General features: G+C 47.5%; 1 protein-coding gene across 1 annotated transcript in view; it reads left to right on the forward strand.

Annotated features, from left to right (window-relative positions):
* LOC123994440 (fatty acyl-CoA reductase 1-like) overlaps window positions 1-18,608 on the forward strand; it is a 74,135-nt gene extending 55,527 nt beyond the window's left edge. Inside the window, exons 3-12 of the mRNA XM_046297021.1 lie at window positions 3,893-4,068; window positions 7,893-8,072; window positions 9,834-10,011; window positions 12,967-13,011; window positions 13,141-13,259; window positions 13,548-13,615; window positions 17,065-17,236; window positions 17,503-17,632; window positions 18,094-18,221; window positions 18,313-18,608. Coding sequence (XP_046152977.1) covers window positions 3,893-4,068; window positions 7,893-8,072; window positions 9,834-10,011; window positions 12,967-13,011; window positions 13,141-13,259; window positions 13,548-13,615; window positions 17,065-17,236; window positions 17,503-17,632; window positions 18,094-18,221; window positions 18,313-18,475 — 1,359 coding nt within the window. The 3' untranslated portion in view covers window positions 18,476-18,608. The remainder of the gene's footprint in view (window positions 1-3,892; window positions 4,069-7,892; window positions 8,073-9,833; window positions 10,012-12,966; window positions 13,012-13,140; window positions 13,260-13,547; window positions 13,616-17,064; window positions 17,237-17,502; window positions 17,633-18,093; window positions 18,222-18,312) is intronic.
* Window positions 18,609-23,117: the final 4,509 nt, after the last annotated feature.

Raw genomic sequence — 23,117 nt, forward strand, 5'->3', positions numbered from 1 at the left:
GTACTATACATGATGTACAGTGGAGTAGTAGTGTTGGTACTATACATGATGTACAGTGGAGTAGTAGTGTTGGTACTATACATGATGTACAGTGGAGTAGTAGTGTTGGTACTATACATGATGTACAGTGGAGTAGTAGTGTTGGTACTATACATGATGTGTAGTAGTAGTGTTGGTACTATACATGATGTACAGTGGAGTAGTAGTGTTGGTACTATACATGATGTACAGTGGAGTAGTAGTGTTGGTACTATACATGATGTGTAGTAGTAGTGTTGGTACTATACATGATGTACAGTGGAGTAGTAGTGTTGGTACTATACATGATGTACAGTGTAGTAGTAGTGTTGGTACTATACATGATGTACAGTGGAGTAGTAGTGTTGGTACTATACATGATGTACAGTGGAGTAGTAGTGTTGGTACTATACATGATGTACAGTGGAGTAGTAGTGTTGGTACTATACATGATGTACAGTGGAATAGTAGTGTTGGTACTATACATGATGTGTAGTAGTAGTGTTGGTACTATACATGATGTACAGTGGAGTAGTAGTGTTGGTACTATACATGATGTGTAGTAGTAGTGTTGGTACTATACATGATGTACAGTGGAGTAGTAGTGTTGGTACTATACATGATGTACAGTGGAGTAGTAGTGTTGGTACTATACATGATGTACAGTGGAGTAGTGTTGGTACTATACATGAGTGGAGTAGTAGTGTTGGTACTATACATGATGTACAGTGGAGTAGTAGTGTTGGTACTATACATGATGTACAGTGGAGTAGTAGTGTTGGTACTATACATGATGTACAGGAGTAGTAGTGTTGGTACTATACATGATGTACAGTGGAGTAGTAGTGTTGGTACTATACATGATGTACAGTGTAGTAGTAGTGTTGGTACTATACATGATGTACAGTGGAGTAGTAGTGTTGGTACTATACATGATGTACAGTGGAGTAGTAGTGTTGGTACTATACATGATGTACAGTGGAGTAGTAGTGTTGGTACTATACATGATGTGGAGTAGTAGTGTTGGTACTATACATGATGTACAGTGGAGTAGTAGTGTTGGTACTATACATGATGTACAGTGTAGTAGTAGTGTTGGTACTATACATGATGTACAGTGGAGTAGTAGTGTTGGTACTATACATGATGTACAGTGGAGTAGTAGTGTTGGTACTATACATGATGTACAGTGTAGTAGTAGCGTTGGTACTATACATGATGTACAGTGGAATAGTAGTGTTGGTACTATACATGATGCAGTGTAGTAGTAGTGTTGGTACTATACATGATGTACAGTGGGTAGTAGTGTTGGTACTATACATGATGTGTAGTAGTAGTGTTGGTACTATACATGATGTACAGTGGAGTAGTAGTGTTGGTACTATACATGATGTACAGTGGAGTAGTAGTGTTGGTACTATACATGATGTACAGTGGAGTAGTAGTGTTGGTACTATACATGATGTACAGTGGAGTAGTAGTGTTGGTACTATACATGATGTACAGTGGAGTAGTAGTGTTGGTACTATACATGATGTACAGTGGAGTAGTAGTGTTGGTACTATACATGATGTACAGTGGAGTAGTAGTGTTGGTACTATACATGATGTACAGTGGAGTAGTAGTGTTGGTACTATACATGATGTACAGTGGAGTAGTAGTGTTGGTACTATACATGATGTACTATACATGATAGTAGTAGTGTTGGTACTATACATGATGTACAGTGGAGTAGTAGTGTTGGTACTATACATGATGTGTAGTAGTAGTGTTGGTACTATACATGATGTACAGTGGAGTAGTAGTGTTGGTACTATACATGATGTACAGTGGAGTAGTAGTGTTGGTACTATACATGATGTGTAGTAGTAGTGTTGGTACTATACATGATGTACAGTGGAGTAGTAGTGTTGGTACTATACATGATGTACAGTGTAGTAGCGTTTTGTAGGATCAGCAGCAGTGGTTTTCTGTATGGCTGGTACCATTCAGATAATAGTGAAGGGAACAGCCGGCTGCAGACAGTGAAACTGATCCGTTCTCTCCCCCTCCATCTTTCAATTCATTTCAATTCAAGGGGCTTTATTGGCATGGGAAACGTGTTAACATTGCCAAAGCAAGTGAGGTAGATAATATGCAAAAGTTAAATAAACAATAAAAATTAACAGTAAACATTACACATACAGAAGTTTCAAAAGAATAAAGATATTACACATGTCGTATTGTGCATATATACATTGTTGTAACGATGTACAAATGGTTAATGTACAAAAGGGAAATAAACTTAAATATGGGTTGTATTTAAAATGGTGTTTGTTCTTCACTGGTTGACCTTTTCCTGTGGCAACAGGTCCCAAATATTGCTGCTGTGATGGCACACTGTGGTATTTCACTCAGTAGATATGGGAGATTAATCAACATCAGGTTTGTTTTCTAATTCTTTGTGGATCTGAGAAATATGTCTCTGTCTCTGTTATGGGTTGAGCTGGAGTAGAAAGCAGAACACACATTGAGACCTCAGGGACTTTTTCCACCAGGGTGAATGGGGTCAACAGAGTTCTTCAGTTTGTCACGATGTGAGGAAAAGTGCAGTCAACATGGACTCATTAGAGAGCCAGAAAAGAGACAGCAATAGAAAGAGAGATAGATGTAGGGAGGGATGGAGATGGAGAGAGAGAGATATATATGTAGGGAGAGATGGAGAGAGAGAGAGATAGATGTAGGGAGGGATGGATGGAGATGGAGAGAGATAGATGTAGGGAGGGATGGAGAGAACATGGATATGAACAGCTGTTGGAGGCATTACTCAACATCTGTCCTGCTCTTCACTTAGTGGTCTGCTTACCAGGGCAGCCGGAACACACACACACACACACACACACACACACACACACACACACACACACACACACACACACACACACACACACACACACACACACACACACACACACACACACACACACACACACACACACACACACACACACACAGAGGGAGAGACATCCAATTTCACAACTCACACATGCTAATCTTAATCACTAGCCATCTGAAATGTCCAGTACAATTTGTGTTTTGTGTCTTCCTTAATTCTCGACACCCAGAGCCAAATCTGAGGTGCACACTGGCCAGCTACTTGATTTATGTCTCATCTGTCACAATATAATTTATCTTCCCTTCTGTTTGTTGCGTTCTTATATTCAGCCCTAAAACACAGTTCCCTGCATTCAAGACTAAAACCTACAATTTGTTGATAATGGTTTTTGCTTGGAGGATAAGGAATGATATTATCTCCCTCCTTGGTGATGAGGTTTCATTTCCTGTGTCATGTTTCGTAAGGTGCACTCCCTGCCTCATCTGAGTCATAAGAACAGGGAACATGTTACACACACACACACACACACACACACACACACACACACACACACACACACACACACACACACACACACACACACACACACACACACACACACACACACACACACACACAGAGTGCTCTGGTACTGCAGAGTGTGGTCTCCCATGGGCGACACCGCTGCTACTAGAGCATTGTGGGAAAATGCAAATATTGCCACCCGCTTGATCTGTGTTTAAATACTAGAGTCATTCATCAATTACATCGGTCAACATGAACCATATTGTTAATACTGAGGCTTGCAAATACTACTATGGTGCTATTGTTAGGTAAAAGCTGACATGGCTTTACACAGTAGCAGTTGTGTAGAGGAATAGCCTCCAGCCAAACATCCATGTAGACAGAATCGTTACAGACATCAATACATATAGTGTCCTTTACATATGGACCTGGCTAAATCAATGGCTTGACATACGTTGATATGATCTGATGCATCTGTGTGTGCATTTCCTGCAGCTGTTTGACCGCGTGAGGGAGGACAACCCAGACTTCCACCAGAAGATAGTTCCTATCAGCAGTGAGTTGACACAGCCTGCCCTGGCCATCAGTCCTGAGGACATAGAGAGACTGACCTCCTGCGTCAACATCATCTTCCACTGTGCTGCCACCATCCGCTTCGACGAACCCCTCAAGTGAGGACCACAACCCCCTACACACTGACTCTTCCTCTATCACCTAGCTATCATGCTAACTCACCACTTTATCAACTCAACAAATCCGTTTTATTGTATATAAATGCATGGACGTAGCTTGTGTCTGACACAGAGAGAGGTACAAAGACATGGAGATCCTATTAACGGATGTCAACACAGTAGACAGTCTCTAGTTGAGAGGAGGTCAGCCCGTATAGGGGCCAGGGTCGTCTTTATCTTGGTCACGTTTTATTTTGATATTTTACTCGGGTCTGGTTTATGGGGTCGGAAGGTTTTGCTTTGTCATTGTCCCGAGTACCAGAAAGTGCCCATTGTCCAGGGACTTCCTACAGGAAGTGATGTTTGGTTGATAGTGTGGACTGTTTGTGTTCTGGTGTTGACCAATGGGGAAGCTGATACATCTAGAGTATGACGAGGATGTTGAGAAACACAACAGAGATCCCAAGATAATATAGCGTCTGTGTATCGTCTGTCAAGCAACATTGTTCACCGAAAATGGTTGACAGGCAAACACTTACATAAATAGTACTTAAACATATTATATCAAAATCCAATGCAATGTTGAGCGAATAAAGTCTTATAGAATACAGTCATATTGAATTTAAAAATTGAAACTGTTTAAGTTTTCAATATTCCACGTGGTTTCATCATCTCACGTAGTAGACAGTGCATCGATGTTCCATGTGGTGAGAGAGACAGAGAGAGATGTATCCAGGGAGTCTGCAGGTAGCTAGCTGTAGAGAGATGTAGAGAGATGTATCCAGGGAGTCTACAGGTAGCTAGCTGTAGAGAGATGTAGAGAGATGTATCCAGGGAGTCTACAGGTAGCTAGCTGTAGAGAGATGTATCCAGGGAGTCTACAGGTAGCTAGCTGTAGAGAGATGTATCCAGGGAGTCTACAGGTAGCTAGCTGTAGAGAGATGTATCCAGGGAGTCTACAGGTAGCTAGCTGTAGAGAGATGTATCCAGGGAGTCTACAGGTAGCTAGCTGTAGAGAGATGTATCCAGGGAGTCTACAGGTAGGTAGCTGTAGGGGGTAGAGAGATGTATCCAGGGAGTCTACAGGTAGCTAGCTGTAGAGAGATGTATCCAGGGAGTCTACAGGTAGCTAGCTGTAGGGGGTAGAGAGATGTATCCAGGGAGTCTACAGGTAGCTAGCTGTAGAGAGATGTATCCAGGGAGTCTACAGGTAGCTAGCTGTAGAGAGATGTATCCAGGGAGTCTACAGGTAGCTAGCTGTAGAGAGATGTATCCAGGGAGTCTACAGGTAGCTAGCTGTAGAGAGATGTATCCAGGGAGTCTACAGGTAGCTAGCTGTAGAGAGATGTATCCAGGGAGTCTACAGGTAGCTAGCTGTAGGGGATAGAGAGATGTATCCAGGGAGTCTACAGGTAGCTAGCTGTAGAGAGATGTAGAGAGATGTATCCAGGGAGTCTACAGGTAGCTAGCTGTAGGGGGTAGAGAGATGTATCCAGGGAGTCTGCAGGTAGCTAGCTGTAGGGGGTAGAGAGATTTATCCAGGGAGTCTGCAGGTAGGTAGCTGTAGGGGGTAGAGAGATTTATCCAGGGAGTCTGCAGGTAGGTAGCTGTAGGGGGTAGAGAGATTTATCCAGGGAGTCTACAGGTAGCTAGCTGTAGGGGGTAGACAGATGTATCCAGGGAGTCTGCAGGTAGCTAGCTGTAGGGGGTAGAGAGATTTATCCAGGGAGTCTGCCGGTAGCTAGCTGTAGGGGGTAGAGAGATTTATCCAGGGAGTCTGCCGGTAGCTAGCTGTAGGGGGTAGAGAGATGTATCCAGGGAGTCTACAGGTAGGTAGCTGTAGGGGGTAGAGAGATGTATCCAGGGAGTCTACAGGTAACTAGCTGTAGGGGGTAGAGAGATTTATCCAGGGAGTCTACAGGTAGCTAGCTGTAGGGGGTAGACAGATGTATCCAGGGAGTCTGCAGGTAGCTAGCTGTAGGGGGTAGAGAGATTTATCCAGGGAGTCTGCTGGTAGCTAGCTGTAGGGGGTAGACAGATGTATCCAGGGAGTCTGCAGGTAGCTAGCTGTAGGGGGTAGAGAGATTTATCCAGGGAGTCTACAGGTAGCTAGCTGTAGAGAGATGTATCCAGGGAGTCTACAGGTAGGTAGCTGTAGGGGGTAGAGAGATGTATCCAGGGAGTCTACAGGTAGCTAGCTGTAGGGGGTAGAGAGATGTATCCAGGGAGTCTACAGGTAAGCTAGCTGTAGGGGGTAGAGAGATGTATCCAGGGAGTCTACAGGTAGCTAGCTGTAGGGGGTAGAGAGATGTCTGCAGGTAGCTAGCTAGCTGTAGGGGGTAGAGAGATTTATCCAGGGAGTCTACAGGTAAGCTAGCTGTAGGGGGTAGAGAGATGTATCCAGGGAGTCTACAGGTAGCTAGCTGTAGGGGGTAGAGAGATGTATCCAGGGAGTCTACAGGTAGCTAGCTGTAGGGGGTAGAGAGATGTATCCAGGGAGTCTACAGGTAGCTAGCTGTAGGGGGTAGAGAGATGTATCCAGGGAGTCTACAGGTAGCTAGCTGTAGGGGGTAGAGAGATGTATCCAGGGAGTCTACAGGTAGCTAGCTGTAGGGGGTAGAGAGATGTCTGCAGGTAGCTAGCTGTAGGGGGTAGAGAGATTTATCCAGGGAGTCTACAGGTAGCTAGCTGTAGAGAGATGGTAGAGAGATGTCTTTAGATGTCTCCTACTGAGTGAGGAAGCAGGAATGAGGTCTTCAGAGGGATTATTAAAACATTAAAGAGCTATGTGTCTATCTGTCTCAGTGTATTCTCAAACTGGCCTAGTGCTCTGTAATAGTTCTCAAACTGGCCTAGTGCTCTATAATAGTTCTCAAACTGGCCTAGTGCTCTATAATAGTTCTCAAACTGGCCTAGTGCTCTATAATAGTTCTCTATAATAGTTCTCAAACTGGACAAGTGCTCTATAATAGTTCTCAAACTACCCTAGTGCTCTATAAAAGTTCCCAAAACCACATCTGACATCTGCACTTACATACACACACACACACCTTCCACACTGCCTGACTGTGGCTGAGAAGCACTATCTTTCTCTGTAGACTGGCTGAGAGGTGAGATAGATTTCTGTCTGTTTTCCTGGAATGGAAGCACATTGCTGGAATCAAGTGTGAGGATAAAAGGGTGTGAGGGAGGATTATTATAATGCCAACTCTCCAACGTGCTCTCTCTCTCTTACCCTTCTCTCTCTCTTTTTCTGTTTCTCTTTTTCTGTCTCTCTCTCACCCTTCTCTCTCTTTTTCTGTTTCTCTCTCACCCTTCTCTCTCTTTTTCTGTTTCTCTCTTTTTCTGTTTCTCTCTCTCACCCTTCTCTCTTGGTCTCTCTCGGTCTCTCTCTCTTGGTCTCTCTCGGTCTCTCTCGGTCTCTCTTTTTCTGTTTCTCTCTCTCACCTCTCTCTCTTGGTCTCTCTCTCACCCTTCTCTCTTGGTCTCTCTCTCACCCTTCTCTCTTGGTCTCTCTCGGTCTCTCTCTCTTGGTCTCTCTCTCTTGGTCTCTCTTGGTCTCTCTTGGTCTCTCTTTTTCTGTTTCTCTCTTTTTCTGTCTCTTTTTCTGTTTCTCTCTTTCACCCTTCTCTCTTGGTCTCTCTTTCACCCTTCTCTCTTGGTCTCTCTCTCCCCCTTCTCTCTCACCCTTCTCTCTCTCTCTCTCTCTCCCTCTCTCTCTCTCGTTACGGGAATGCATAGTGTGCTTATGCTTCTTATGTGTACTTATGCACAGCGATCTCTTACCTAGTCCTGCTGTGTGTGTGTGTGTCCTCTCTTCCCAGACACGCCCTGCAGCTGAATGTGATGGCCACGCAGCAGCTCCTGAATCTGGCCCAGCAGATGCACAACCTCCAGGCCTTCATCCACATCTCCACAGCCTACGCCAACTGCAACCGCAGGCACATCGACGAGATCATCTACCCACCGCCTGTAGAACCCAAGAAGCTCATCGACTCCCTGGAGTGAGTAGTGTGATTTCAAATTTCTGAGTTGGGGGTGGGGTTGCTGCTTTTACGATTTCAATATGCTCAGTAAAGATAAATGACACTTAGGCCTGGATTCGATCAGATCAAACATTAACTGTCATAGCTGATGATTTGGCGCAGTCGGAGGTGGAACTACGTTGTACCTGTCACATCGGTGAGCAGCTGCTATTGTGATCATTGTCACGAAGCCACACCCGTTCCACTCACGTTGGAAGGTCAGAATGAGAAAATGTCCTCCTTTAGGTATAATGCCGGGATTTGACAGCTCTAACTCCGTTCCACCTCCAACACCACCAAAACAACCTCTATGCCTCTAAACAACCTCTAAACCTCTAAACAACCTCTAAACAACCTCTATGCCTCTAAACAACATCTATGCCTCTAAACAACCTCTATGCCTCTAAACAACCTCTATGCCTCTCCTTCCAGTTCTCTGCTGCCAGTGACTGGAACGAACTGCAAAAATCTCTGAAACTGGAAACACTTATCTCCCTCACTAGCTTTAAGCACCAACTGTCAGAGCATCTTACAGATTACTGCACCTGTACATAGCCCACCTATAATTTAGCCCAAACAACTACCTCTTTCCCAACTGTATTTAATTTATTTATTTATTTTGCTCCTTTGCACCCCATTATTTTTATGTCTACTTTGCACATTCTTCCATTGCAAAACTACCATTCCGGTGTTTTACTTGCTATATTGTATTTACTTTGCCACCATGGCCTTTTTTGCCTTTACCTCCCTTCTCACCTCATTTGCTCACATTGTATATAGACTTGTTTATACTGTATTATTGACTGTATGTTTGTTTTACTCCATGTGTAACTCTGTGTCGTTGTATCTGTCGAACTGCTTTGCTTTATCTTGGCCAGGTCGCAATTGTGAATGAGAACTTGTTCTCAACTTGCCTACCTGGTTAAATAAAGGTGAAATAAATAAATAAAAAAACCTCTAAACAACCTCTGCCTCTAAACCTCTCAATAATCTCTATGATTATTAGACCCTTAGTTAGATAAATGACAGTATATTCATTGAATTTCAATTAATCTCCTGAAGGAACTGATTGAAATGGAATTGAACCGATGAACTAATGATTGATTATAAATACCATCACAGACGGCTATCGGAGTGAACGACGTTTCATCTATCTACACAAAATGCCAACTTTTTTTGTTTGCTTGTTTTTTGTGAATTTGACTCCTTTTTCTCCCCAATTTCGTGGTATCCAATTGTTTTAGTAGCTACTATCTTGTCTCATCGCTACAACTCAGAAGGTTGAAAGTCATGCGTCCTCCGATACACAACCCAACCAAGCCGCACTGCTTCTTAACACAGCGCCATCCAACCCGGAAGCCAGCCGCACCAATGTGTCGGAGGAAACACCATGCACCTGGCAACCTTGGTTAGCGCGCACTGCGCCCGGCCCGCCACAGGAGTCGCTGGTGCACGATGAGACAAGGATTTCCCTACCGGCCAAACCCTCCCTAACCCAGCCAACGCTAGGCCAATTGTGCGTCGCCCCACGGACCTCCCGGTCGCGGCCAGTTTACGACAGAGCCTGGGCGCGAACCCAGAGTCTCTGGTGGCACAGCTGGCGCTGCAGTACAGCGCCCGTGACCACTGCGCCACCCGGGATGCCCTCAAAATGCCAACTTTACTTCAATCCTGGCATGTGTCCTGTACCATTGTGATGCGAGTCAAATTGTGAGTGTCCTCTTGTGTCTGTGACTACAGGTGGATGGAGGACAGCATCGTCCGTGACATCACGCCGCGCCTCATCGGGGACCGCCCCAACACCTACACCTACACCAAAGCCCTGGCAGAGTACGTGGTTCAGAAGGAGAGCAGCAAGCTCAGCATCGGCATCATCAGACCCTCCATAGTGGGAGCCAGCTGGCAGGAGCCTTTCCCTGTGAGTGTCGTTACCATAGAGATACAGTATCATATACATACATCATTCTGTGGGACTAGATTACAGCAATAAATAGATGATCAATAGATACATGGATCACATTCTGTATGTAGTCTGTGGACGTTAAACAGTGTACTGACTGGTCAGCAAGATAAGTGTATCAGAAGAAGTGTGATTTGGCTCAGCCACCTGACTGGTGAGAAATATATCACAATTTATAAAAATCTATGTAGCACTTTCACTGTGATGGTAAAATGCTCAGTCAGAATTCTGTCAATTCTCACACCATGTCCTGCTGTGGTGCCAAATGGATGGGAATTAGCGATCGATCGCTGTAATAGTACACTGGTCGATATATCTCCCCTGTGTACAGTCAGACTTAAAAGGGGGATTGGGTGTGTGGTGCTGAGTAAAGGTTGTATTAGGGTTGGACCAGGACAGGTCTAATGGTTCAGAAAGTCTGGCTGGGCTGGATTCCAGGACTCGAAGAGGAGTGTCCCTGACCCCAACAGCTGGGTAGGCATTGTGAGGGGTGCAAGGAAGGGGCGATGGGGAAAGGGAAGGGTACTGCCAGTGCTGAAACCGGAGAGCCTATGAGTGTCTCCTACTAGATAGAAGGTCACTGAAAAGCAACTGTAGGTTCATGGAAAGGCCACTCTGAAAGTTCAGTGGGTGCAGTAATCAATCAACCAATATAATGTATTTTATAAAGGTATTTTGACATCAGCAGTTGTCCCTAGAAAGGCAGGAACCTAGGGAGAAAGATAAGAACCAGCTTCCGAGGGGTGGCCAGTCCTCTTCTGGATGTGCAGGGTGATGGTACTTTCATGAGTAAGCTGCTTTTTATTTTCTATTCTGTCCGGCTGTTGTAGTGTAGGATAACATCTTAGCGTAAGGATTCCACAGCGTTTAGCATTTTAATCTTACTTAACATAGCGGCAGATGGACGTATTAAAGCGTTTAAAATATAAATGCAGACTTTATTGCTGCTTAAAATTTTGGAGGAGCAATGGGAGGATGGTGTTCAACATTTCATCATTTTTGTGATTATAATATAAGTTCTTTCCCGCAAATTCAGGTGACATGCTTACTTTATTTTCCTACAGGAATATTATTTGAACGTCTGAGGCTCCATGAATTCACACAGAAAGAGATCAAAAATTTAGAAGACGAAAAAATTCACACTTTCAGAGTTTTCAATAGAGTATAATACACTTTTAAACAGCACAAAGTATATCCACAGAAAACGACTATACAGCCCCAGGGCTGCATTTAGCTTTCTGGGGCTGTAACGTTTCAACAGAGCAGGATCCAGGCCTGGCAGCAAAACAGCCAAAAGATCACGCTTTACAAGTTTATTGCGCAGGCAGCTCGAGACAGTGGGAGCGACGGGAGGAGTGTGTGTGTGTGTGTGTGTGCGTGCGTGCGTGCGTGCGATGAACTTCAATCTCCATGTCCTCAGAACTCCGTTAAGTGTTAAAATGTCATAGGCGATCCCTTAATGAGGTCAAAGATGTATACCTGCAGAAATTGTGTCTGGGACGGTGTGATAAGGACTCCTATTTGTCTGACTGTCTGTCTGCACCAGACCATGTAGCCTTACTGTCACGCCTTGGTCTTAGTGTTTTGTGTTTTCGTTGATTGTTTGGTCAGGCCAGGGTGAGACATGGGTTTGTTTTGTTGTATTTCGTATTGGGGTTTTGTGGTTATTGGGATTGCGGCTGAGTAGGGGTGTTGTATGGCCTTGGCTGCCTGAGGCGGTTCTCAGAGTCAGGTGATTCTCGTTGTCTCTGATTGGGAACCATATTTAGGTAGCCTGGGTTTCGCTTTGTATTTCGTGGGTGATTGTTCCTGTCTCTGTGTAGTTTCACCAGATCGGCTGTAATTAGGTTTCACGTTCCGTTTGTTGTTTATGTTTTTGTATAAGTATTTTTCATGTATCGCGATCTCTACATTAAATAAATGAGTAACCACCACGCTGCATTTCGGTCCGACTCTCTTTCTACAAACGAAGAACGCTGTTACACTTACCCTGTAGGGACAAGCCATATCCAGACCCACACAAATAAGCCCAGTCTATTACCGGAGGGCTAATTGATGTGGACACTGTTACTCTCCCTAGCTCAGTCTCCATAGGTAGCTAGCTAGCTAGCACACCACTGGAATGCTAACTCAGCAGATACACAACAATCTAATTGATGTTACTGTTAGAAGGCTATTTGTAACTTGATGATGTTGCAGCAATGTTATAGTGCTGCTTGAAGCTAGAATTCCTAATTGAAACGGTAACAAAGCGGAAACACCGCCTGTGTTTTGTTAAAAAGCTGAGGCAGGTAGCCTAGTGGTTAGAGCAAATCTCACTGTTCCTAGGCCATCATTGCAAATACGAATTTGTTCTTAAACTGACTTGCCTGGTTAAATAAAAAAAATGGGCCTGGAGAAATGTAACCACTCTCAAATTCATAGACAGAGCTATGGATGCAAGGACTAACCATCCATAATATAAAATGTATAGTTTTAACCATGTTGTTAGGCTATACAGTATTTGTTTATATTTACAACCATTAAAGTACAACAAGCTTGTATTTTGGGTTCTGATGGGGTATGACAGCTGAACTAAGCTCACGAGGCATTTCTAAGTTATATTCTTCAACAATCAATGGGTATATATCATTAGTTTACAAGTCCAAAAATAGATGTAGCAACTAAGGATTCCAGTTTTAAGGGGGGTACTTAGGGTTCTCTTCCACCTACATCTCTATTCAGTCTGCATCGCTAAAGCATTCAAGATTGCGAGATATACATTTTTAGGTCATTTCTGATTGAGCAGACATATGCAGCATCTACCGTGTCCGCTTACGGTGGAACATTGCCTTTCAATTTAAATAACGGATTGAATAGAGCCCCTAATCTCTCATTACACTAATTTATTCCCTCCCTGTTCTTCTGTCTCAGGGTTGGATCGACAACTTCAATGGACCAAGCGGAGTCTTCATCGCTGTAAGTACCAACATCTACTTATTAGTTGTATTTTTCAGATAGTAAGTTTGCTCATTTTGATGCCACTAGTTTAAACGATGATCAGGTGATGATGAGATGTGGTGGTAACCCTGTGTCCTGTCTGATCAGGCAGGGAAGGGCATCCTGCGCACCATGAGAGCCCACAATGATGCGGTGGCGGACCTCATCCCTGTGGACGTGGTCATCAACCTGACCCTGGCCGCTGGCTGGTACACGGCAGTGCACAGGTTAACTTTCCCTCCAGGTGGAATATGGTTTGACCAATGACTGTATGGTTTAACCCACACAAACAGACACCCCCATATTGACCTGCAGAAAGACCTCCTGTAAACCTACCTTAGCCCAGTTTGTTCGAACACATCTCCCCAGCTCTACACCATTGACTGATGAGGAAGCCCAGTGTTTTCAATTGATGTGATTTTGTGTTTGTGGGCTCATTTTATAGATGTTTCCTAATGGACCCTCCCCTTTGATCCCTTTAACCCCTCTGACCTCATCTCTCTGCTCCCTTGCAGACCCAAAGCAGCGCTGGTTTACAACTGCACTACAGGCGGCATCAACCCTTTCCACTGGGGAGAGATCGGTAGGTATCTGTCAGTCAGTCTGTCTGTATGCCTGTTACAGTGACATAATCAGTGCTTGCTCATCTGCCACTATGTCTTCCGTCGTCATAAATCAATATACTTCAGCAGTTGAAATCTTGATATCACATTTTATTGGTCACATACACATAGTTAACGGATGTTATTGCGAGTGTTGCGAATTGCTTGTGCTTCTAGTTCCAACAGTGCAGCAATATCTAACAATTCCACAGCAACTACCTAATACACACAAATCTAAGTAAGGAATGGAATAGGAAAATAAATATATGGATGAATAATAATATATAATATATGCCATTTAGCAGACGCTTTTATCCAAAGCGACTTACAGTCATGTGTGCATACATTCTACGTATGGGTGGTCCCGGGAATCGAACCCACTACCCTGGCGTTACAAGCGCCATGCTCTACCAACTGAGCTACAGAAGGACCGATGCGAGCGATGGCCGAGCGGCATAGGCAAGATGCAATAGATGGTATGAGAAGAGATATGTAAACATTATTAAAGTGACTAGTGATCCATTTGGTTGATGGTGTTGTCACTATACATTCCCACCGGGGATATGAAACGGTGGGTTGTCTGTCAGTCCTGGTTCTCCTAAATCAGTTTGAATGGTGTAGCAGTGAGAAGCAGGTGGATAAATGATCTGTGTCATAATTAGATGCCCAGGGATTTGACAGTGGCGAGGGTTTACTGCCACCTTCTGGCCGCTAGTAGAACATTACTGAACCCACACACTGTGTACATCTGTTTGACCTCACCACTGTGGATCTGCCCAGATGACAACTCCCATCAGCAATAAAGCACAGTTGCCCAAACAATAACAAGTAGAGGCATCATGTCATCATCACCCAACCAGCATTTTGGTTGTGGTGGCAGCTCACCTCCCGGCACATCATCTACCGTACATCCCAGTGGACCACAGAGGAAAAGGTCCATGCGGGCCGGGTATCTGTCAGGCTCAGATTAGCGTGGTAGCGGGCGACAGCCAGGGTCCCCATGCTCTCAGATTAGTGAATCTGCTCCTTTCACTCTGGGAAATTGCCATCAGATGGCTGGCAGAGGGATTAGGGCTCATCACTCTGCCTTGCTGTTATAAACCTGGGATAGCGGGCACTAATCTACCAGACCACATAAGAACTAAGAATTAAGCTAATCAAACTGGGTCTAGGGGACCCATGGGGCTGTTTAGGGAAGTTTGAGGTTTGCTGGCTGGATATGTTATCAACATTCTGGTATCCTAATTGGTTTTGGTCGCCTTCTGTCCGCTTCTCACCCCATTTTTGAAAAAGGTCAATAGAATTGAGGAGCGGCAGTAAGGAGAGGGAACGTGGAGGGAAATGTGACGGTAATTCACTCGCTCGTCATCAGGCAAATGATGTTTACAGAGGAGGAATCACAAAATACAAAGTGATAAAAACTAATAGCTACTTGTGCAATACATTATATAGATAAAAGGATAAGCAGAGTATCGTTTTAAATGTGTGCATGGTTGTCTCCTTTGAGAAAACAGCCGATTCAAAGGGGGTGTGGAAAATTTGAAAACACTTCGGCGCTAGCAGCCATGAGGAAGCACATGATTATCCTTGGCGAGGAGGAGGCTATCGAGGAGTGGATGACACTCCTCTGACAGCTTACTAACGAATTGACACTCTCCATGACCACTTATCACTGAGAGGAGGACAGAGGCGTCGAGGAAAGGCCGGAATTTTGTGCAATAGAGAATCTCCCAAGGAATCAAAGAAGGAGCCCTGGAATAGTGCTCAGGAGTTTCTCAATCAGGCTGGGATTCAATCCAAGGCTTGTTATAGAACAGGGCACTAGACAATGTACCATTTAACGGCACCACGAATTGATCCCCTAACATGTCAGTGTGTGGAGTTTACAGATGAGTCATAAAATAAATGCTTTCAGGAAGGTAGGTTGGAGGTGGGTGGAGGGCGTTGCCAGTTCGAATCCTGGCTGTGACTTGTTTTCCTTACCAAACATTTTAACAAATTACATTTCTAATCTACTTTGTTTACTTTGACTGAACAGCATTAAATACTTGAAAAAACAAGGGTGCTGCTGGGTAGGGACCAGAAGGTCACAGGTTCTAATCTTGCGGATCCCATTTTACAAAAAAATGTATATTTGTGTTACCTTTCCCTCGTCAGGGAACACTCACCCTCAACACCAAAACCATCTTTCAACTCTTGTTAGTGGGGCTGGAGAATAGTCCCTCTGGCCGGGATTCAATAACGTCGCCCTTTGTCAGCTATACACCCTGTAAAGGCAGTGTTCACGGTAAACACAGCATGTTCTCCCTTTAAATGGCACATAACCAACAAATCACGATCAGATAGAATCCTATTGTTCTACTTAGAGTTAATAAAAAAATATACAATTAATGACAGAGTTGATCCACAGAAGTGTGCTGGAGCACGGTGCAACATCAGGGGTGTGGCTTTGATTCCTCCAAGGGTCATATGTAGTGTGGCATGTGGTCTCGGAGCATTTTGTATTATACTGTACGTAAATCCAAAACACTCCATTTAGTATGAGATGTCTTCCTCGCCATTCTCCAGTAGTCGTTGCTGGCTAGCCCATTTAGCATAGTAGAGGGCTGGGTAGCCAGGATCTGTCCTTTACTCCAATGAGGTTGGCATCAGACAACTTTGGTTCAGCTCTTTGCACATCATGGGCCGCAGGCTTCAATCACCACAGTGGTTTTGGAGGGAGGGGTATCACAGCTGTAGGGGATGGGCCCAGTCTACTTGGACCTCTGCCTCATTTTCCACCACTTCAGTCTGTGCGTATGCTTCTTCCTCCACTTGGCTCTCAAAAGTGATGAGATAAATTTGAAAACAAAAGGACTAAAACAGTTATGGGGAATAAATTAAATGGGAAAGCTTCAAAATGACAAAACTACAGCTCAACAGGAGAGCTACCCTGGGCTTACCCCAGATAATCTTCTACACAGGAGAGAGCTACCCTCGGGCTTACCCCAGATAGTCTTCTACACAGGAGAGAGCTACCCTCGGGCTTACCCCAGATAGTCTTCTACACAGGAGAGAGCTACCCTCGTAAGGCTGTTCACTTCTTTATAGAGGCTGGTGGGTCACGAAGAACAAATTCACACCAGTATCACCCACTGGTTCTTTCACTAGCAGTTCCCCCAGCAGTTTTACCTTGGTCTGAGCTGCCTTGATTGCAGCCAGGTGGGGAAGGTGTGCAGCTGCTGTGAATGAAGTCATTAGTGCAACAGAAAACCACACCCTTGGATACATCCCAATTATCTAATATAGTGGCTGAGGAAAATGTGAGAGGTACCTCCGTAACGTTACACCCCTTAAAATGCCACAACAGAATAGAGCTGTAAGATGGGGATGTCAGCTCCAAGCCAAAGATTCCTTCACTTTTTTTTAACTCCTTTGTATTCTCTCTCAGAGCACCATGTGATGTCCAGCTTCAAGAGGAACCCTCTGGATCAGGCTTTCAGAAGGCCCAACGCCAACATCACCTCCAACTACCTGATGAACCAGTATTGGATCCTGGTCAGCCACAAGTTCCCTGCCCTCATCTACGACTTCTACCTGAGACTGTCTGGACAGAAGCCCCAGTAAGATTACTAATGTCCTGACAGTCAGCATTATCACTAGACCATTGTTCGGTCTATGAAAATTGAACTACCTACTTGTTTTCAACCCAATCAACACATTGTGATGTACAAAATAGATCAAACGGTCTGTAATCATAAAGAAATCAGTGTTTGCTGCATACACGTGATCTTTAATGAAGTCTTCAGTGAAACAAACATTACAATTGTGTACAATATGCATCCAGTACATTTGGACTGAGATCCTCCATTCCTCTCTCTCTGTGTAGGATGATGCATATCTTCAACCGGCTACACAAGGCCATCGGCCTGCTAGAGTACTTCAGCAGTCAGGACTGGGAGTGGAACTCGGAGAACATGAACATGCTGATGAGCCACCTCAGCCCTGAGGACAGGAAGGTACAGTAGACTCAGCATCCATCCTCTATGCACACACTATCTCTGCATGTTGATGTATATAGTCAATATGGTATGCATTTCACCTAGTAATGCCACCAAGCCATCATTTCAGCTCAAACAAACAGCTTTATTGATTTCAAGACAACTGGTCACTAATAAGAAAGCATAGCCTAGTGGTTAGAGCGTTGGACTAGGAACTGAAAGGTTGCAAGATCAAATCCCCGAGCTGACAAGGTAAAAATCTGTTGTTCTGCCCCTGAACAAGGCAGTTAACCCACTGTTCCTTGGCCGTCATTGAAAAAAAGAATTTGTTCTTAACTGACTTGCCTAGTTAAATAAAGGTAAAATAAAATACTTAAATCATTCAATTTCAGAAGGTTAAATTATAGATATCCCAAAGGTTTTCATAATTGACAGAATGTGACCATAATAGCCATGTCTTACTGCACACTCTCTCCCAGACATTCAACTTTGACGTGCGTCAGCTGAACTGGCCAGAATACATAGAGAACTACTGCATCGGCACAAAGAAGTATGTTCTGAATGAAGACATGTCCGACATCCCTGCAGCCAGGCAACACCTCAGGAAGTGAGTAGACTACTTACAGGGCTGACTGTGTTTGCTCCTGTCTTATTTTGAAGGATGTAAATGAGTGTGTACTTCCAACTCCCTCCCTCAGGCTGAGGAACATCCGCTACACATTCAACACTCTACTGCTGGTCTTCATCTGGAGGGTGTTCATCGCCCGCTCCCAGATGGCTAGGAACATCTGGTACTTTGTGGTCAGCCTCTGCTTCAAGTTCCTCTCCTACTTCAGGGCCTCCAGCACACTCACCAACTGACCGTTGACCAGCTGAACGCCCTGCTCGCCTCCTCAACCAGACCTCACCCCTCAGACCTCCAGCAGCACCCAACCCCACTCCTCAACCAGACCACACCCCTCAGACCTCCAGCAGCACACAACCCCACTCCTCAACCAGACCTCCAGCAGCACCCAACCAGACCCCTCAGACCTCCAGCAGCACCCAACCAGACCCCTCATACCTCCAGCAGCACCCAACCAGACCCCTCAGACCTCCAGCAGCACCCAACCAGACGCCTCAGACCTCCAGCAGCACCCAACCAGACCCCTCAGACCTCCAGCAGCACCCAACCAGACCCCTCAGACCTCCAGCAGCACCCAACCAGATCCCTCAGACCTCCAGCAGCACCCAACCAGACCCCTCAGACCTCCAGCAGCACCCAACCAGACCCCTCAGACCTCCAGCAGCACCCAACCAGACCCCTCAGACGTCCAGCAGCACCCAACCAGACCCCTCAGACCTCCAGCAGCACCCAACCAGACCTCCAGCAGCACCCAACCAGACCCCTCAGACCTCCAGCAGCACACAGCCCCACTCCTCAACCAGACCTCCAGCAGCACACAGCCCCACTCCTCAACCAGACCTCCAGCAGCACACAACCCCACTCCTCAACCAGACCTCCAGCAGCACACAACCCCACTCCTCAACCAGACCTCACCCCTCAGACCTCCAGCAGCATCCAACCCCACTCCTCAACCAGACCCCACCACTCAGACCAGCAGCGGCACACAGCCCCACTCCTCAACCAGACCTCCAGCAGCACACAACCCCACTCCTCAACCAGACCCCACCCCTCAGACCTCCAGCAGCACACAACCCCACTCCTCAACCAGACCTCATACCTCCAGCAACATCCAACCCCACTCCTCAACCAGACCTCACCTCTCAGACCTCCAGCAGCATCCAACCCCACTCCTCAACCAGACCTCACCCCTCAGACCTCCAGCAGCACACAACCCCACTCCTCAACCAGACCTCACCCCTCAGACCTCCAGCAGCATCCAACCGCACTCCTCAACCAGACCTCACCCCTCAGACCTCCAGCAGCATCCAACCCCACTCCTCAACCAGACCTCACCCCTCAGACCTCCAGCAGCATCCAACCACACTCCTCAACCAGACCCCACCCCTCAGACCAGTAGCAGCACACAACCCCACTCCTCAACCAGACCTCCAGCGGCACACAACCCCACTCCTCAACCAGACCTCCAGCAGCACACAACCCCACCCCTCAGACCAGCAGCGGCACACAACCCCACTCCTCAACCAGACCTCCAGCAGCACACAACCCCACTCCTCAACCAGACCTCCAGCAGCACACAACCCCACTCCTCAACCAGACCTCCAGCAGCACACAACCCCACTCCTCAACCAGACCTCCAGCAGCACACAACCCCACTCCTCAACCAGACCTCCAGCAGCACACAACCCCACTCCTCAACCAGACCTCCAGCACCCCACTCCTCAACCAGACCTCCAGCAGCACACAACCCCACTCCTCAACCAGACCTCCAGCAGCACACACCCCACTCCTCACAACCCCACTCCTCAACCAGACCTCTCACCAGCAGCACACACCCCACTCCTCAACCAGACCCCACCCCTCAGACCAGTAGCAGCACACAGCCCCACTCCTCAACCAGACCTCCAGCAGCACACAGCCCCACTCCTCAACCAGACCCCACCCCTCAGACCAGCAGCATCCAACCCCACTCCTCAACCAGACCTCACCCCTCAGACCTCCAGCACACAACCCCACTCCTCAACCAGACCTCCAGCAGCACACAACCCCACTCCTCAACCAGACCCCACCCCTCAGACCTCCAGCAGCACACAACCCCACTCCTCAACCAGACCTCATACCTCCAGCAACATCCAACCCCACTCCTCAACCAGACCTCACCTCTCAGACCTCCAGCAGCATCCAACCCCACTCCTCAACCAGACCTCACCCCTCAGACCTCCAGCAGCACACAACCCCACTCCTCAGACCTCCAGACCTCACCCCACCCTCAGACCTCCAGCAGCATCCAGACCTCCCAGCACACACTCCTCAACCAGACCTCACCCCCCTCAGACCTCCAGCAGCATCCAACCCCACTCCTCAACCAGACCTCAGCCCTCAGACCTCCAGCAGCATCCAACCACAACCCCACTCCTCAACCAGACCCCACCCCTCAGACCAGTAGCAGACCTCCAGCAGCAACCCCACTCCTCAACCAGACCTCAGCAGCACACAACCCCACTCCTCAACCAGACCTCCAGCAGCACACAACCCCACCCCTCAGACCAGCAGCGGCACACAACCCCACTCCTCAACCAGACCTCCTCAGCAGCCAGACCTCCAGACCTCCAGCACACAACCAACCCCACTCCTCAACCAGACCTCCAGCAGCACACAACCCCACTCCTCAACCAGACCTCCAGCAGCACACAACCCCACTCCTCAACCAGACCTCAACCCAGCAGCACACAACCCCACTCCTCAACCAGACCTCCAGCAGCACACAACCCCACTCCTCAACCAGACCTCCAGCAGCACACAACCCCACTCCTCAACCAGACCTCCAGCAGCACACAACCCCACTCCTCAACCAGACCTCCAGCAGCACACAACCCCACTCCTCAGCAGCACAGACCCCACCCCTCAGACCACCCCACTCCTCAAGCAGCACCACAGCCCCACTCCTCAACCAGACCTCCAGCACTCCTCACCAGACAGCCCCACTCCTCAACCAGACCCCAACCCCACCCTCAGACCAGCAGCAACCAGCACACAACCCCACTCCTCAACCAGACCTCCAGCAGCACACAACCCCACTCCTCAACCAGACCTCCAGCAGCACACAACCCCACTCCTCAACCAGAGCAGCACACAGCCCCCCCTCAGACCAGACCTCCAGCAGCACACAACCCCACTCCTCAACCAGACCTCCAGCAGCACACAACCCCACTCCTCAACCAGACCTCCCTCAACCCCACTCCTCCAGACCTCCAGCAGCACACAACCCCACTCCTCAACCAGACCTCCAGCAGCACAACCAGACCCCACTCCTCAACCAGACCTCCAGCAGCACACAACCCCACTCCTCAACCAGACCTCCAGCAGCACACAACCCCACTCCTCAACCAGACCTCCAGCAGCACACAACCCCACTCCTCAACCAGACCTCCAGCAGCACACAACCCCACTCCTCAACCAGACCTCCAGCAGCACACAACCCCACTCCTCAACCAGACCCCACCCCTCAGACCAGTAGCAGCACACAGCCCCACTCCTCAACCAGACCTCCAGCAGCACACAGCCCCACTCCTCAACCAGACCCCACCCCTCAGACCAGCAGCACACAGCCCCACTCCTCAACCAGACCTCCAGCCCCACTCCTCAACCAGACCTCCAGCAGCACACAACCCCACTCCTCAACCAGACCTCCAGCAGCACCCCACTCCTCACAACCCCACTCCTCAACCAGACCCCACCCCCCCTCAGACCAGTCAGCAGCACACAGCCCCACTCCTCAACCAGACCTCCAGCAGCACACAACCCCACTCCTCAGACCACCAGCACACAACCCCACTCCTCAACCAGACCTCCAGCAGCACACAACCCCACTCCTCAACCAGACCTCCAGCAGCACACAACCCCACTCCTCAACCAGACCCCACCCCTCAGACCTCAGCACACAGACCTCCAGCAGCACACAACCCCACTCCTCAACCAGACCTCCAGCAGCACACAACCCCACTCCTCAACCAGACCTCCAGCAGCACACAACCCCACTCCTCAACCAGACCTCCAGCAGCACTCCTCACCAGACCTCCAGCTCCTCAACCAGACCTCCAGCAGCACACAACCCCACTCCTCAACCAGACCCCACCCCTCAGACCAGTAGCAGCACACAGCCCCACTCCTCAACCAGACCTCCAGCAGCACACAGCCCCACTCCTCAACCAGACCCCACCCCTCAGACCAGCAGCGGCACACAACCCCACTCCTCAACCAGACCTCCAGCAGCACACAACCCCACTCCTCAACCAGACCTCCAGCAGCACACAACCCCACTCCTCAACCAGACCCCACCCCTCAGACCAGTAGCAGCACACAGCCCCACTCCTCAACCAGACCTCCAGCAGCACACAACCCCACTCCTCAACCAGACCTCACCCCTCAGACCTCCAGCAGCATCCAACCCCACTCCTCAACCAGACCTCACCCCTCAGACCTCCAGCAGCATCCAACCAGACACTGTTCCTTCTGACCCAGTTGTATGTCATACAGTAAAACCCCTATGTAAGTTATTTCTTTTCTAACTATGGCTTTTCTTAAAGCGACAGATTACATATGCAACAAACCCATTGTATACTCTCCCCACGTTTTTGCTCATAGTTTACGTCCTCCCCAACCCAGATACAATGTCTTGGAATAGAGGATTTTTTTTTTGCATACTTAAAATACTGTATGTCAGGCATCCACTGAAAGACAATTTCTGTACATTGACTCTTAATGTGTGAATCCTGAGATATCCATGGCCTCTCTTCTTCCATGGGCGATGTGTTTTTACCTTATATTGGTTTGTACTGACAGAATATTTGGGAACCTGTACTCTGTAGCGAGGCCAGC

Source organism: Oncorhynchus gorbuscha, linkage group LG14, assembly GCF_021184085.1.
Source record: "Oncorhynchus gorbuscha isolate QuinsamMale2020 ecotype Even-year linkage group LG14, OgorEven_v1.0, whole genome shotgun sequence".
Taxonomy (NCBI): Eukaryota; Metazoa; Chordata; class Actinopteri; order Salmoniformes; family Salmonidae; genus Oncorhynchus; species Oncorhynchus gorbuscha.